The 16,909-nt window shown below is 33.5% G+C and overlaps 1 protein-coding gene across 1 annotated transcript in view; it reads left to right on the top strand.

The window, feature by feature from the left end:
• WDR27 (WD repeat domain 27) overlaps positions 1–16,909 on the top strand; it is a 135,498-nt gene that overhangs the window by 13,475 nt on the left and 105,114 nt on the right. The window contains exons 9-14 of the mRNA XM_085315421.1: positions 1,206–1,339; positions 1,866–1,942; positions 4,518–4,596; positions 7,079–7,153; positions 8,378–8,481; positions 11,362–11,451. Coding sequence (XP_085171547.1) covers positions 1,206–1,339; positions 1,866–1,942; positions 4,518–4,596; positions 7,079–7,153; positions 8,378–8,481; positions 11,362–11,451 — 559 coding nt within the window. The remainder of the gene's footprint in view (positions 1–1,205; positions 1,340–1,865; positions 1,943–4,517; positions 4,597–7,078; positions 7,154–8,377; positions 8,482–11,361; positions 11,452–16,909) is intronic.

Genomic DNA, 16,909 nt, shown 5'->3' on the forward strand with positions numbered 1-16,909 from the left:
CTGAGGGCTGTGCTGCCATTCAGAGAGACCTGGGCAGGGTGGAGAGCTGGGCAGAGAGGAACCTCCTGAGGTTCAACAAGGGCAAGTGCAGGGCCCTGCACCTAGGGAGGAATAACTCCATGCACCAGTACAAGCWGGGGGCTGRCCTTCTGGAGAGCAGCTCTACAGAGAAGGACCTGGGAGTCCTGGATGACAAGTTGACCATGAGCCAGCAATGTGCCCTTGTAGCCAAGAAGGCCAATGGTCTCCTGGGGTGCATTAGGAATGGTGCATTGTCAGCAGGTTGAGGGAGTGATCCTCCCCCTCATGCCTGGTGAGGCCTCATCTCAAGTACTGCMTCCAATTCTGAGCTCTCCAGTACAAGAGTCATGGAGCTACTGTAGAGAGTCCAGTGCAGGACTACAAGGATGATCAGAGGACTGGAGTACTCCCCTATGAGGAAAGGCTGCGAGAGCTGGGCCTGTTTAGCCTGGAGAAGAGAAGACTGAGAGGGGATCTTATTAATGTCTACAAATACCTTAAGGGGGAGTGCCAAGAGGATGGAGCCGGACTCTTTACAGTGGTACCATGTGACAGGACAAGAGGCAACGGGCACAAACTGAAACACAGGAAGTTCTGCCTGAATATGAGGAGGAATTCCTTTACTGTGAGAGTGACAGAACATTGGAACAGGTTGCCTGGAGAGGTTATGGAGTCTCCTTCTCTGGAGATTTTCAAAACCTGCCTGAATGTGATCCTGTCTAACATGTTCTAGGTGACCCTACTTGAGCAGGGGGGTTGGACTAGATGATCACCAAAGGTCCCTTCGAACCTCAACCATTCTGTGATTCTGTGAAGGCTACAGTGTATTCACTCGTGTTACTCATTTCTGAACATATCTTTCAACCTTTATCYCACATGTGCCTCTTTTCTCAGAACTCTTACTGCTGGAATATCTCTATTGTAGATGGTATTGGGATTTCTGTGAATGTTAGGTATGCAAGMCCATTAAGTAATGTACTGAAAAAAGCATAAGCATTTGTTTGGAGGACAGCGTTATCCACTTTTTACTCTTCAATACTTTGCAGGATTAAACCCATGATTATTTTGGTATATTTCAGTAATTTTCATAAATGACACAAACTAATTTCATTGTCCAAATGCTTTGGTGTTAGAACTTAATTTTGAAGTGAGAAGARTGTTATCTTGTGGTATAATTGCTGCAGGTTTTATGCTTGCTCTCCTCAATGTTTGAAGATCTGATTGCAGTGTTGGAAGTTAACCTTGCTGCGTTGTTGAGATCTCAGCAGAATGATTTTCTCTTATATGGAAAGGAGAAGACTCTATCAGTTATTGCCAGGTACAGAATAATTTTAATTGTTTTATTTCTTCAAAGACTGGGATTATGTTTTTATCTTGCTGACACTGAAATACATCAGATGGTTTTGTACAGTTCTATCTGTTGACATGCTATTCACTATCTGTTTTAATATCACGGAGAAATATTTTAATTTCATCGCCTGGGAGAAATCTTGAGGTCACTGACAAACTTAAAATCTACAGCAAAGTGAAGATTTCGCTGTTTATAATGTAATCACCAGTCTATATTCAGAGAAGCAGGATTTTAGCCTGAAAATACGATGATACAGTGAACGTTGTCTGAGCAGAGGCTTGTCTGTGCCTCTGGGTATCTGAGCTGATAAAATAATCCACTGTGCCTCATTCGAACTCATGAAAGGCTCATTGATGTTGTACGGACACACGTGTGCATGCACACTCGTGCATGCACACACACAAATAACTAGAAAAGAAGCTATGACAACTTTTCCTAATCTGAAGCTTTTGTCCATTGTAGTGATTGATTTTGTGCTTCGTTTTATACTTAGGTGTTCTTTRTTGCCAAAATCTCCACTGTGGAAAGGTTTAAAAAAAAACGTTAAGGAACCTTCTAGTAAAATAGTTGGTAAGTGTAAACCAATCTTTARATGAATTAATAAATATATATTTTAATAACAGTAACTGACAACTGGCTCATGCCACCTCTAATTAAGATACTGATTATTGAATCAAATTGTGTTGCATTGTATTTTTATTTTTATACTTTATTAAGAAGCATTTTGTATCCTAAATACAAATTTATAATKAAAATGATGTTGATACAGTGTTTTTATTTCTTTTAAAAATAATCCTCTGAGAACTTTTTATGGCTTTTGAAAGAATTAAGGAATGTAAAACATTTATTTTTTTCTTMAGTAATGCACTAATTCATCATTTTGCTTTTTTCATAGTATGTAATATATTTTTCTGTATCACTAGTCTTTCCTTTCTTAACTTTGCTTATGTGTTTAGAGTAGTTTTACAGTCCTGAATAGTTTTTTGTCTATGCCTGTAAATGTAGGAAGTTAAGTTTTGCCTCAGCTTCTTGCTGTTATAAATATGTATGTATGCAGGTGTAAAGAAACTGTCCAACTTTCAGTTGCTATAGAGCACAGGTAGCTTCTTTGTCTAACAGTGGTAAAGTCCAGAAACAAAATAACTTTTTTCATAATTGGCTTTTTAAAAAGGTAGCACTTTAAAACTATATTTGTTTTTAGAAAACACATAAATGACTGTCAGCTGTAGACACATAGAAATAATCTGTATTTTGTTTGTATYGGTTATACTTGTTGGACCTGTTAGAATGCCAAATGTTAGATCTTTTAGAGTCCAGACATTATGTGATGTTCTCAGGGTTTATCTACACTGTATGTGCAGGACTTCTAGGCTGTTTCTCACATCCAACATTGATGCCCCTACTACCCCTGTTGACATCTAACACTCAGACAGGTTAGGTACCACAAAGAAGCCCTATGGTCTCTTACGGCAGGTGGTACTGGGAGCTTCTCAAGAAGGACCCTTTCCTACCTCATTTCGTCACTGCAAGTAGAGAAATGTAGCTGGYAGTTTCTGGTGATTCCATCCACAGCATTGTGCCCAAGAGATCGCCCCCAATGAATCTGAGACTTTTCTCTGGGAATATCAACAAGGTTTCCCCCTTATCCCTTTATTTACTTAGGATTTTTCTACTTATTGAAGTGTTTGTATTTAGTTTTGGTCTGGAGGCTGCCSTCCAGGTTTCTCCATACGGCAATGTGGATGTAGCCATTGTTAATGACTTCTCAAGCCACATAAAACCCAAACATTTCTATGTAGCTGTCAACCAGTTTGTTAATSGTCATTATATATGTTCTACAGAAAATATAGTGTATAAATACATTATAGCTAATGCACATAAAATCTAAGCATAAAATAGACAACTATAAATACGCTCATGAATTAATGATGAAAAACATTCCTCAGAGCAATATTMCTGTTAATTCAAAGTTTGGAGAGGTTCCTACTCATTGATATTCTTAGAAGAGGGATCCCTCCATACAGAGAGATCTAGAATCATGGTCTTTGATCTTAAGAGTCACGTCTATATAGTCTGTGACAATCAACAGAGTGAATCAGGAYATGTTCAATCCTTAATTTTGACAACTTAATTGGATTTTTTGTAGAATGTATTACCCTGTTCTATGTGTCATACAAATGGGACTATAACAAAGTATACGATGAGACTTTCATACTAAATTTTGTGATGAAAGAAAGATAATTAGGAAATTTGACTTACAACATGGTACCTGAAGACTGATTATCAGTGAGATAACCTGCTACCTGACAACCATCTCTTTGAATTTCACTTGGAGTTGCTCAAAGTTAAGGAAAAGTATGAGATTTTCAAGTACTTGGAAAAAAGCCACAGTGACTCTTATTTATTTACCAATGTGTTTTCAGTGTGAGATYTCTGTTACATCCTAAGTTGAAGTCTTAAATAAATCTACAGTAGACAGTTTTTGCATAATCTCGTTTAATTTTCTTTTTTTTGTGCGAAGAAATTCACGCCTGCCTTATGTTTTCAAGCATTTGGGCTCATTAAGCAAATTTATCAAAGATTACATAATGTGAGGTACTTTCTTAATTTTCAGTGTCTTACTTTCTGTGCTGACCTGTAGCTATRTGGTATGCACACTTAGACTGGTTATGGATGATAAAAAGAAATTTTATGATTATGTGTCAGGCACTTGCTTGGTGCAATACAGCAAAGGAAAGGAAGTTTCGGAAGTTTCTTGTAAAATTGTTCCGGACAGATGGCAATTAACCATCTTATATCAAATATTCCTTGCAATATTTATTTCTGAAGTTCGAGTGAAGAGATAACTATAATTGTTTTTTAATGAGTGCCATAAAACATGTAGACTTAATATATAAACATGCTACTTTTAATCAAGAATTTACCATATGCTTCATGATTTGCCCCCTAGATAGTTGCTATGCAAAACAACAGCTCACATTTCTTTTCTCATTAACCATTGTTTTAGAATAGCTGCTCTTTAATGYCTGTTTGTAACATTAGGAGACAGCAACTATTATACTAGTTTAAAATAATAATTTATCGTAATTTGCAAAAGTATAATGTTAAGAAACAYTGTAATGAAAATTAAATTATTTTGCTACAGGAGTGAAAAGCACAGTGAGAGACCAACCCTTGGTTTTCCATAGGAARGTTAAGTCATCAGGTTATGCAACAGCACCACAGTGAGTAGATACAGTACTAATTTATCTGTCTGTTTACTGGTGTGTTATAGTACTGTACAGTATTTCCTTTCTTACTGCATAATAGAGCCATGCAGTGTTGCCACTTTTAAATTAATTACCCATGAAAAATAGATACGTTATGAAACAAAATCTGTTAAAAATATGTTCGAAAATAAAATACCTATAGCTTCTGATTAGTATTAGTGTTCTGTTACTTCTGTGTTGAAAGGAAAATTCCTATGTACATTTACACTATGTCTACACCAACCACTATGTTACTTGAACCTAAGTAACTTTTTTTCCTKATTCTATCCATACAGAGCATACTCAGATTAGCACAGCTAGAAGCATGTCTTTTATTTCCTCTCAGATAGTGATTGAGATGGGACATATTACAATAGTTTCAGTTGTATAACCTCTCTTTAGGTGTGATCTTACCTTTGAAGAACCTTCTGTTCTGTTTTTAGGAACTATAGATCACTTCTTTGAAAGCTTTCTGTAACTTTACCTGTGTTGCTTGAAAGCTTGCAAAAGTTTCTCTTGGGATGGAGAGCTCATTCAGATGAAATGAACAGTGTGGTGCCAGTGGTCTTCAGAGGAAAGGAAACTTTCTGTCAGTGTCTCAGAGCTCAATGTGGTTCCCAGACAAGGCATATCATTTTTGATAGAGATTGTGATAGACAATACCATCATTGTGTATTATATTTATTACATCCATGTTTGTTGTATTTATTACATCACATAGAATGGTGCAAGCTCTTGCATGAGAACTTATCCTTGCTTTTGATGCAGGTAGATGTTGGAATTGAGACATCAAGAATCTGTTCTTACCTGCTAGTAATATACTTCCTGAGTACCTTTAAAGTGATCTGATAAAAGGGTTGCCTAAGTTTATATTTTTAGACTGCTAGTGGGAGCTGTGATTCCGTGATTCTGAGAACAGTCTTTTGAGACTGGGACACCTCAAAATAGATTTAATCATTTTGAAGTGATGGACCCTTTATGCCTGGGGCACATGATTCCTAAATAAGTTGGGTGTGTTCCTAATTCTGAGAACAGATGGACTTATTTGAGTCTTCTCTCCCATTCATCTAATCCTAAAAGCCTTGGGTGAGATAAGATGCACATAAGCACTGAACTCCCTTAGGTCAGGAAAGATGTATTCACTTCACCCTTTACTCTGTAGGAGAGAGTTCTCTTGTTTTTTTCAAACCCACCAGTTAAGCTTTCTTTGAGAATATGACTAAAGTGTTCCTATCATCAAAAGATCAAAGTTACAATGGAAACTGAGTCTCATTTAAGGATTCTTATGAACTTTCACTCTCCTCTGCTGTGTCCTGCTTATCCTTGTTGGGTGAAAGTACTTTTTGGTTGTGATTGTGTCTGCCGGGAGAATGGAATAGTTTTGAGCTGTTCATTAATCCCTTTGGAACATCCCGGATTCCTTTCTAACTAAGGTCTCACACTTCACCTTAAAGAAAAAATCACCTCTGTGTTTTCACCAGGCTTCATACCTGTAAAGACAAAGCCATCTTTATACCTCCAATAGCAAGATATTTTTCTTCTTTTACATTGACAAGATCAATGAATTATGACTATATATTATATTATGACCTTTGGAAGGTCAGTCTTGAGTTATTACTAGCTGAGAAATGTATGAAAATGTCAATGTTTAGCAAAGGCTGTTGCAACGGAAAGTGGATGATATAAAAATCTGATTTGAGATTTTCAAGATAGAATGTCTTTCGCTCTAAGTGGCCTGCAGGTAGCACAAGCTCTTGCASAGACCATGCTAAGCAGTATCTCCATTTTAGATATGTGTTGTGATGCCACTACTGAGATATTTACAACTGTATCTGTCAAGAGCAGTTGTCAGAGAGGCTGGACACCATTTCAGAAACTAATTCACAGCTTTCTCAGTCACATTCAGATGATAATTTATCCTATGATAAATATAGGAAAGGTTGTTACGGAAAAGAAAAGCCCATTATGACGTTATTAATCCATTTGCTAGTGCTCATTATAATGATTCTTCTTGTAGATTGGTACTGCCATGTGAAGAACTTGTGCTGCACTTGCTGGCTTTGTATTTTGTTAGCTCAAAATTTACTTTCCAATTTCTGTTATTTCAACCTTATTTCAAAATTTATATTAGGTATTCTATCTCCTACATAGGCTGAAATTCTTTTTGTTTCTTCAGTTTAGAGGTAGKTATCTGAGGACTTTATATGAAGGGATTTAGACCTGCAAAATGCATTATCCAACAACTGGCTCACAGGCAGCAGAACTTAGATTCAAACTGGAGAGTCAGATTGTTAGAAAATTTTCTTGTCATCACTGAATGTGTACATTATCTTACCTGTTGACATTGATAGTAAACATAAATAATAAGGAAATAGAATTGTTCCCTGTTTGAAATAAAATACTCCTCTCGTACAGCATTTAATGTTTTACACGGGAGAATCTCTCTTCTTTTTTGTAGAATGACTATGTTTTCTCCAGTTACTAACCTGAAGAAGAATAATGAAGTAACAAAGTGGAAGACCAGTTGTAAATGGTAGGTAACCTAGCAGCTACAGTAAAGGAGAAAAAATTAAAATTAGGATAAATATAGCCTTACAATAAATATGATTAGTAGTTGTTTCTCTTACTGCAGCTCTTTACTTAAGAGTRTCACTGGAAATAAAAGGCTGTGTAAATTTGCTATAAAATAACTGTAGCAAGGATTCAAATGATCAAATATCAGTTACAGCTGATTAACTCTTATGTACACAAGAAAATATACACATTAATTTTCTTGAATTTTTCTTAGAGATATGCTTAATTTTTAGAAGCACTGAATGATAAATATGGTTGGAGGCATATTCCCAAAATGTACTTAACATGCAATTCTAGTCACAAAAATTACTGAATAGGGCACAGAAAGGCTTGGTAGTTTAAGATCATTTCCCTAATTCACCTCTAAAGTCTTGTATCTTAAGCTAATGCAATGTTATTGTAGATAATAGATTTAAACAGGGTATACATAATGGGATGATTTCACCGGGGACTCATTATCACTGTAGACACAAAGAACTAATGTTTTTTAAGAGCTGACACTTTCATGATAATTGGTAAGGCATGTTAAAAGCCTTACCAATGGGCATGTATTATGCCCATTTTTCTCTTGAGTACTATGTAGAGTCTTTGTCCTGTGTGGTGCAAGCATAAAAATAAAGAATGRTTAATGCCATAGTTTTCTTTTAAAAGCTGTTTCCAAAACACTTAATAATATAGGTCTAAATTTTTATACAAGAACTATCTTGGACATACTGGCAAGCACTTAGAAGAACACTGTAGATGATTTCAATAACGGTTTGCATTGTATTGTGGTGGGTTAAGCAACTTAGCACTTAAGTACTATTTTTGTTAGTATCTTGTTAGATAGATGATCAGTGTAATTCTTATTTTTACATGAGGAGATATTTTTCATTTTGTCTGTTGTCACAAAAAGGTAGATTTTGTATTTTTTAAGTGCTTTTATTAGGTAGATATGCAAGTTAAGATGTTTGGCTTTCTTTAAAAATCTGTGTTAATTCATGATTTCTTGAATTTGTAATGGTGATAGGAATAATTTTACCCCTTACCTTGGTTTTAGCATAAACTTTCAAGGAAAACTTATATAAAAACTATTTGGAATAACTTCCCAAACAACATTTATTTCGTAACTGAAATAAAAATAGGCTGATTTTAGATCTCTTACTATTTTTCTTTTCTTTTTCTCCTTTTTACTTCTTTGAAGCAAAAATAAAGAATATCCGTTGGAAAGTTCCCCTCCAACCAAATATGAGAAAGARATGTCTGTTGCTTATAAACCAACCCCAATTTGTTGCATTCAGTATTCTGGTATGTATAGGCTGTATAAGATGTACTGTTGTCTCAGTGTACAGAAAGRAAAAAATYRTATGAGAAGATTGAATAGGGCACAGATTTACTAGGTAAATTCTCACAAAACTCTTTGGCAATATCATCTACAGTCTGATCATATTTTTTCAGCTTTCAAAACCATGCAAGCTGCTAACTCATATGCAAAAGGGTTCTATTTCTTCTCKGATTTTACATCTCTCTTGCCTTTTGACTCATTATAAGATTTTCCCACCACATCTTGAAAATTAATAGTCTAACAACTTCTTTCACTAAGAAAGTTTATTTTCTAAAAAATTTACTTAGTGTCATCAAGGTTARTAAAAGCTGAAGTTCTGTTTCAGAAGAATCAGAATATTCCTATTTCTCTTACAAAGATAATTCAGTCTTTATATGTTAAAACTATAAAAAAAGAATTTTTGAATATAGTCCAAAAGAGAATATTTTTCTTAAATATTTTGRAGAAGTGAGTCATGTCTAAAGTTTGGTCATTCCTAATCCATATGAATATTATCATACAGAAACAGATTCAGATTAACAGTCAAATGGATCACCAAGTGTATACTTACTTATGTTAACATACACCCTGCCTAGCATGCTATTTTCAAAGTGTTTAAAAATGTGAATCTTTGTAAGTATTTTGGGGATAAGAGTAGCTTTCATTTTCAAGAAATAAAATCAACTTAGATACAGTCAAAAGCTTTTCCAAAATATTTTCTAGATGTAAATTTTCCCTATAAACTTGGAAGAATTTTTTTTAATGTTCATGAAAGAAATCAGTAACAGAAAGCTTATTTCTAATATTATGTGACCTTAAAAGTAAAGATTATTTTTAGCAAAAAATCAACACTGTAGTTTYGATAATACTTTTTAAGCATAATTTTCTCTTACTTATTCTGAGGAAGAGACAGCTCTTTCTCTCACACCATCCCCCCAGAGATTTGAATAGCCCCAAGTTAGCAAAATGAAGGTTAAAAAAAAMCCCATAGAGTTTGTTTTCTTGGATTAAAAATCATATTATTGCAAGCTGGTAAAGAGCTGTTGCTATTGCAGTATGTGTTGCCAGATGGTTCCTAGCTTTACATTATAACTTCTCTTATAAATTTGCAACTTGAAATTAAACATTGTCAAGTGGTCTTTGTAAGCTATGAATCAGAATAATATTTATGTGCATTTTTAAACATAGTAGAAAGAAAATTAAWTAGAAAGCTCAAGTAAATGAGATTATAAAGTTGTACTACGGAGCTAATGCAAACCCTCTTGGATTTAATAAACATCATATTGAAGTAGTGGAGGTGTTGTGATGTGTGACTTGTTACTCTGTATTAGAAAACAGACTTTCCCTAAGCATTTGAGATGATCYTCCATTAAACAAACCTCTAAAATTATAAGCAAAGTGATTTTCTTTCATTCTTCATGAACAGGAAGGTTTATTAATTATGTGTGTGATCACTTACCTGATRCGCTTACCAATCAGGTCACATGCTAAGTTGACACATGTTCTCAAAACCTTTAGGAATGGGGGAAATCTGAAGAAGAGCACTACGCTTTAGTTTGAAGATTCCATACCTTTGAGTTCATGGGGCATACATTTTTTAGAGTATTTTGTCCTGGGCTAGTTCTCTTGTTTTTGTGAAGAAAATATTTAAAAGCATTGTTTAGTATGTGCAAGTACTACTACTTCGAGAAAAATAATCARCTGAAATATTGCTGGTCAGATAAAATCAAAAATATTTTTATAAGGCAAWTCTTTGTCACTCTGTTATAGTGATGTATTTAGTAATTGATAACATAAAAGAGGATTCTGGAATGCTTCTTTTTACATACAATTCTACCTCATTCTGTGTATAACTTTTTAAATTTCACTTTKAATAGATGGCTCTTAGCGATCAGAAATATACTCCTCTTATCTGTTTATATAGTCATAATTCATTTATTTGGAAAAAAAATGTTGTATTCTATATAGTGTTCTGAAATTTCAAGGTGGGTAGTACTTGGGTTTTGGACAGCAGTGAGTATCTTTGGAGAATAAAGAGTTAAGCATGCCTTATGTTCCCTCACCCTTTGCACAGATGCTCAGGAGCTTTATGAAAGGGGTGCTTGAGATACCTCTGTCAAAAATTACTCTTCASAGTGGACCTAATAACGTTGATCTGAATGGTGAACTTTCTTTCCTTTCTGTCCCTTTTATCTTTTCTCTCTCTGCCTTGCCTTTCCATTTTCCCATTGGTTTGTTTATTTATTTRCTCTTACATTATTCTCATATTTTTTTTCAGGGAAGTTATTTGAGTGAACAATTAAATTTCCCAAACCAATACAATTGGGTAAACATTAAGGGACTACCCTGTGAGTGTGTACCCCTGCTAAATACCAATACAAATGAATAATCTAACTGCCCTTGAATAGTTCTTAGGATTACTTTATGAAGTTGACAAGAAATTTATCTTTATGAAGTGATCCAGAATACTTAATATATGCTTKTTATTCTGATACATATGAAAATACAATATAATTTTAACATGAAGATATACAGAAATTAATGAAAGCCAGGAAGTAGATTAATATGGCTACTGAATATTTCTGCATTAAAGATTTTTGGGAGCTTTTGGTGAAAATTGAATTTCTTCCTTGTGATGAATAATTGTTGTGAGAATATGTCAAGACAACAAGAAAAGTACTGTGTACAGATTCTTAAAAAGTTCTGAAACACAAGTTGTTTGTGGTATYCACACAAAGAATGTGTTAGACAAGTGAAATGAATATCTCATGTATATTTTATTTTAGTGACATATGTGACTCTTATGATTTAAGGAAACAACATACTTGAGCCTTTTTGCTTTCAAACATAAAGTCTCCTTATAGGGGATGGAGAGCTGCTGGCTTGTGGCCTGGCTGACAAATCTGTACTGGTATTTGATTCCAACCTTACTGATACRCGAGCTGTTTTTTCAGGTAAATTTATGAATTACATTTTTAAAGTATATAATAAAAATACTTTTAAAATAATATAATACTTTTTTAGGTATATAATGATATATAATTGTGAGTTTAATCTATAATGGCAYATTAATGGAAAGATCTCACTTGTGTCACCTTGAAAAGAAAGGATGATTCTTCTTGTTCAGGAGGTAGAAGTTATTTCTCTGATTGGTTAACTTCGTTATAGACTTAAACTGCCTTCCTGTTTTCCATGTTTCTCCGTGTTTCCTGGGTGATTAATGATAGTCATATATCACAATGTATATTGCACTATGCACTGTTTCTGTGTATAATACAATAATTAAATATAAATAATAAAGGCACTATATTGCAATGATAATGTATATTACAGTAATACATCGTAATAGATAATTAGTCAAAAATTTGACAATGGGATCAGTCAGCAATGCTTTTGGATTGCAGCTCCAGACTTCTGARGAATAATTAGTGGAAATGAAAGGGACTTTTCCTATGGAGAAACGTCTATCTAGAAAAGTGTACAGAAGTACTAAATATTTAACATTGTAAATGAACCTTTTAAAAAAATGAATTCTAAATTTCTACAAAATAATCCGAGGTATTGCAAATAACAGTAAATGTCATGACTTACAAGAAGTCATATAGCAGGACTGATTTACTATGGAAGTTTAATGCAAAATGACTGCTGTTTATGAATAGACCTTACCAAGTATAAAAAGAAAGTTTTTACARTTATTTGAGAACATTATTTCTAAGTAAAGATTCTGAAAACTGGCTTCTGAAAACAATGATTTTCTAGAGTAATTTTCATTATATTTTGTAGAAGAAGACATGGGAAAAGGCAGTATCAATGGAAAAGTTACAAAACACCTGATACTAATGCTGTTGATACTTGTGGTATGCAGTATTTAAAAAATACTGTTAAAAAGCTTGTCAGATTATTTTACTGAGTAAATACCATCTTTTTCTTTTAATTATTGTCATCATTGAACCAAAAGGATACTGCCTTCTTTAAATTCACATCTACCATTTTATATGACTTTTCTGTATGAGAAAGCCACGTCTCACAGACTGCAACGTTAATGGATTTCTCAAGTCTATAGCAGCAAGTTGTAGAAAGCTATGTTGTGGTTCAAATTAAGTTCATCAGTCTACAAATTCTACAACATGAAAAATWTAATTTCTTCGACAGTTTAATTCTTTAATATAAGAAATTGCGCTGATGAAACCACTGAATTGACTTTTCCCATACTGTAGTTTTCAAACATGAGGAATCCAAGWTTTTTTTTTAAATTGGAATCAAACTGTTGACAAAGGCCAAATTACGAGAAGGAAAGCAYGTTATGCATTGCCTTATATGTGGGCTTTGATTTTTTTTCTGCTTTTAGCATTCCTTTCTAGCTGACAGACATCAGTTCTATTAGTGTCAGAATGTGCCTGGTTTGCAAATTCATTGTCATTTGGTGTGCTTTGAGTTACAATCTTTTTCTTAAATAACAAATCTTYGTATTATCCTCAGAACAAGTATTTCTAGTGCTGACGTGTTATGCTTAACAATATTCACAGCAAGACGAAGTCCTCAGCTTGTAAACTTCTGTTTTACTCAGGATTATTAAAGAAAGAAAATTCTATAATCTTTGAAATGGCTGACATGTTCTGCATTGTGGCCACTGATAAAGATAGCATTACTCATATTTTCCTTTATGTGGAGAAATTGATGAAAATATGCTTTGTGGRCAGGGTAATAAAGTCTTTCTTTGCTGCAATAGCAAGTTCATAAACTTTTACAGATGTTTTTCTTCATATATCACCAACTAATTTGAGCAAATTTATTGTACAAGTCACATAAGCTGCAGCCAGAAACAGTRCTTTGAGATCTTATTAATATTTTTTTGTTACTTAAGCAGTACTGGAACAAAAGCAGGAATTTGGCCAAGGGGACTCTATATAGCTGAAATATATTTAACAGTACTCAACTCATTGTTTTAGAAGTTCAGTATTTATAAAAAAATGCAGTTAGCCAAAAGAGATCAAAATTATTTATTCCCTTTCCTTACCTGTTATGAGTTATCTATAAAAAAATGATAAAGCACTGCTATAGTATTTGGAACACAGCAGCTTAACAAAATTATGCCCAAAGAATAGGAATGCTCTTGTAGATCATTAGCGCATTTTTCTTAAGTAATCTGAAAAAGCTTTAATATAAAAGACTTTAAGGAACTTCARGAGCTGATTTTTACAGAAGGGCTGCTCTGAACTTGAAGTAGAACGTAAGTCTTGCAAAATGATTCCATGAGGCTGTAAATTATCATTGTATCATATAAGTTCTGTAGCTGTTCTTTGCTGTCTGTCTACTGCAGATCCAGCATCTCTTTTTGTGAAGCACTATGAAAAGTCATACATAGGCTGGTTTTACTTGAGTGCATATGGAGATTTTGTGCTGCAGAAAGTGACATTTTGCTTTCTTAGATATCTTTTCACATGAGTTTATTTTTTATTCTGGCTTCATTGTTCTTGCCCTGGCAATAGGTGACTTGTATCTCTGTYACATCTCAGGGGAAGCTTTTAGTTTTGTTGATGTTAATGGATCTTTACCTCCATATACTTGCTACATGCTAAATAATGCCTAAGGAATGACTTCATTTGGTACTGGCATTAACAGAAGACATGAATTTAGGCAATATCATTTAAGATGCATCTTATAAATTGTGAGAYTTTACCTCGTAGAAATAAAAAGCCTTTAGCTAATAATGTCTCAAAACCTAAGAAAGTACTGATTCCTTTATGATTTAGAAAGTAATATCAACTGAAGCTTTCCTTCAGATTTAGAAACGTCTTAATTCTAACCTTTTTTCTTTAAAATATGTCTATATATAKMTATATCTATATCTATATCTATAAAATATATCTATTTAGATCTCTGTATTTTGTATTAAAGTATATTGCTCTATACTAGAGTGCAGATTCCTATGCTAATTTAGGCAGAGCTGCTTAAAATACTGCAGTTTTTTGCAAATGCGAAGTCTGTTAGGATGAGAAGAGTAAAATGACCTGCAGCAGACTTCATGCTACTACAGAGAAGTGGTTTCTGGTGCCAGTACTTAGGTGTCAAGTTTGTCTTACTTTTTTAAAAAAAAGAGATTTATTACTGAATTGTTTTACTGATGATTGGCTTTGCTCCATTAGTGTTTATCTTCTTTTTCTTTATGATGCRTAGTATGAAAAGATTTGTAAACCACATCCTACTTCAAGCTCTTCAGTTAGTACAAGAATGCAAGCTGCACTGTGTTCGCAGTTCTTATAAAAAACATCATAAATATGAAACTGTAAGACACTGTAGGRTGGTAGGAACTGCAGATCATCTGTTGTGTGCTTCTTTAATTCATGTAGTTCTTTATGGATGGCACAGATTATCAGGTCTGGTATGAAGTATCATCCATAATAAATGTATTTCCTTTCATTAAAAACGTGATGAATGACTAAAATATAAGAGTTTTAAAAAATAGTAATTTCATTTTTTTTGAAAAAAGGCAATTTATCATTCGTGTTAAAAAAATTGAAGGCAGCATGAGCTTCTGAATATATGTGAATATTTAATAAAAACTTTGTCATAATGCACTATGACAGAGGAGTGGTGTAACAAAAGCACTTGTATAATAAGCCTAAATGTATTCAGTTCTGTTAGTTGAAGTGATCCATTAAAGTTGAAATAGTTTTGCATTGCTCTTCAGTGTTGGCTCTTCAGGGTGCCTGTGCCTTATTGTGAAGTGCAGGTAATCCTAACCAGCTTTAAAGAAGTTACAGCTAGCGTGGCCCTTTTGAAGAATTTCTACAGAGTCGGCCGCTGTCCTTCTCAGTGTGCTTCAGGAATGGGGAACCCTGAGTAAAGGCTGTTTTGAAGCTCACTGGCCTCTTGCAAGCCAGCTGGCATCGTCTTCACTGTGCTTTGGGACTGGGGGACCTGGAGTGCAGAAATTTTAAGCTTTTTGCATTGCTTTTCCAATTTTCCAAACCTCAGATTTTCCTAGATTCTCAAGTTTCTTACCATTTTGAAAAACTGTTTTGTATATTCTGGTAAGTATTTTTTCCTTTTTTGAATACAGATAATTTAAGGCTTCCAAATATTTTTATGAAACCAAAGCCACAAAATAATCCCTTTGCTTTGAGAATAAATAATGGCAGTGAAATTATACTTGAAAGATTATACTGTGTAGTGTGAAAAGAAAATAAAAGCTTATAATAGGCATGCTGTTTCAACCATAAATCTTAATGTTTTGTCGTTATTTATTTAGTATTGATAGATGTACCTATGTAGTACTTCAGCAATTTTCTGGTGAAAATGTTATAGGTCTTTTGTAGTTGGGAATTAAAGTTTCTTGTTTATAAATCTTTTAATGGATATATGTTATCAGAGAAAGCCTTAATTGCTGAGATAAATTACAGGATAGGCTAATCAATTGAAAAGAGTTTAAATATTTTACATAAAATTTCCATTGACTAAAAAAGAGAAAATGTGCACAAGAGGGCAGCATAAGCACTCTGAATGTTTTGAAGTTAGGTGAAATTCTTTAGATTGAGATCTGATAATCTGGACAAATTAGGAGAGTAATATGGGCCAAAGGATGTTAATTACGTTGACATATTTTCTTGGGTTTTTTGAACCTTTTGATCAGCATCAAAATAATTTTAGGCTATAAATGAGTAAATTAATAATTTTAACTTCTCGATGGTATTTCTAGCTTTTTAAGTTTTCTCTTTGTAAGTTTCTAATCTTATTTTTAACTGTATAACACCAACATTCTGATCAGACAACTACCTGATTCTTGCCAAACTTTTGGTTATTAAGAGGAAATTATAGAATCTATGATTTTTAAGAAATATTTATCTTTTTTTAAAATCATGAGACAGTATTGCAGAAGCTGCTCTAGTGGCAGTTGTGTTTTTATAACAACAGTAGCTTAGTAATAAAAATCTAATGAATAAAATAAAAAAATCTGTTGCATCTATTTGAAAATCTTAAATGATTTCCACAGTCTATTTTTAATATACTAACATCAAATTTTATTGCAATGTAGTACTCAAATTCTCTTTTATTTTCTTTTGAGTAATACTGTATTTTTGCTTAAAAGTGATTTTTTTAAATTTATTCTTTTAAAATATGAATGTCTATAAAAGAAAGATTTGTCCTTTACTCTTGATTTATTATAATGTTTTCCTGTGAACTCCTTTATAACAATGGAGGCAATGTCATATAAATGCATATGATTGTTCAAGTAGAATAACTTGACATTTCTCTGACCTTATTTAATTTTGTTAAGGTTGATTATTAAAATGAGTGGCATTTTTCAACATTTTTTGGTGGAAGAAAAAAATCAATGAATAGTGTACTATTACCTGTTTTAATCCAACCATTTGAAACATATATTTAAATTGTATTTAATATTTTGTATAA

This window comes from Rhea americana, unplaced genomic scaffold (genome assembly GCF_003343005.1).
Source record: "Rhea americana isolate MKP2758 unplaced genomic scaffold, rheAme1 scaffold_43, whole genome shotgun sequence".
NCBI lineage: Eukaryota > Metazoa > Chordata > Aves > Rheiformes > Rheidae > Rhea > Rhea americana.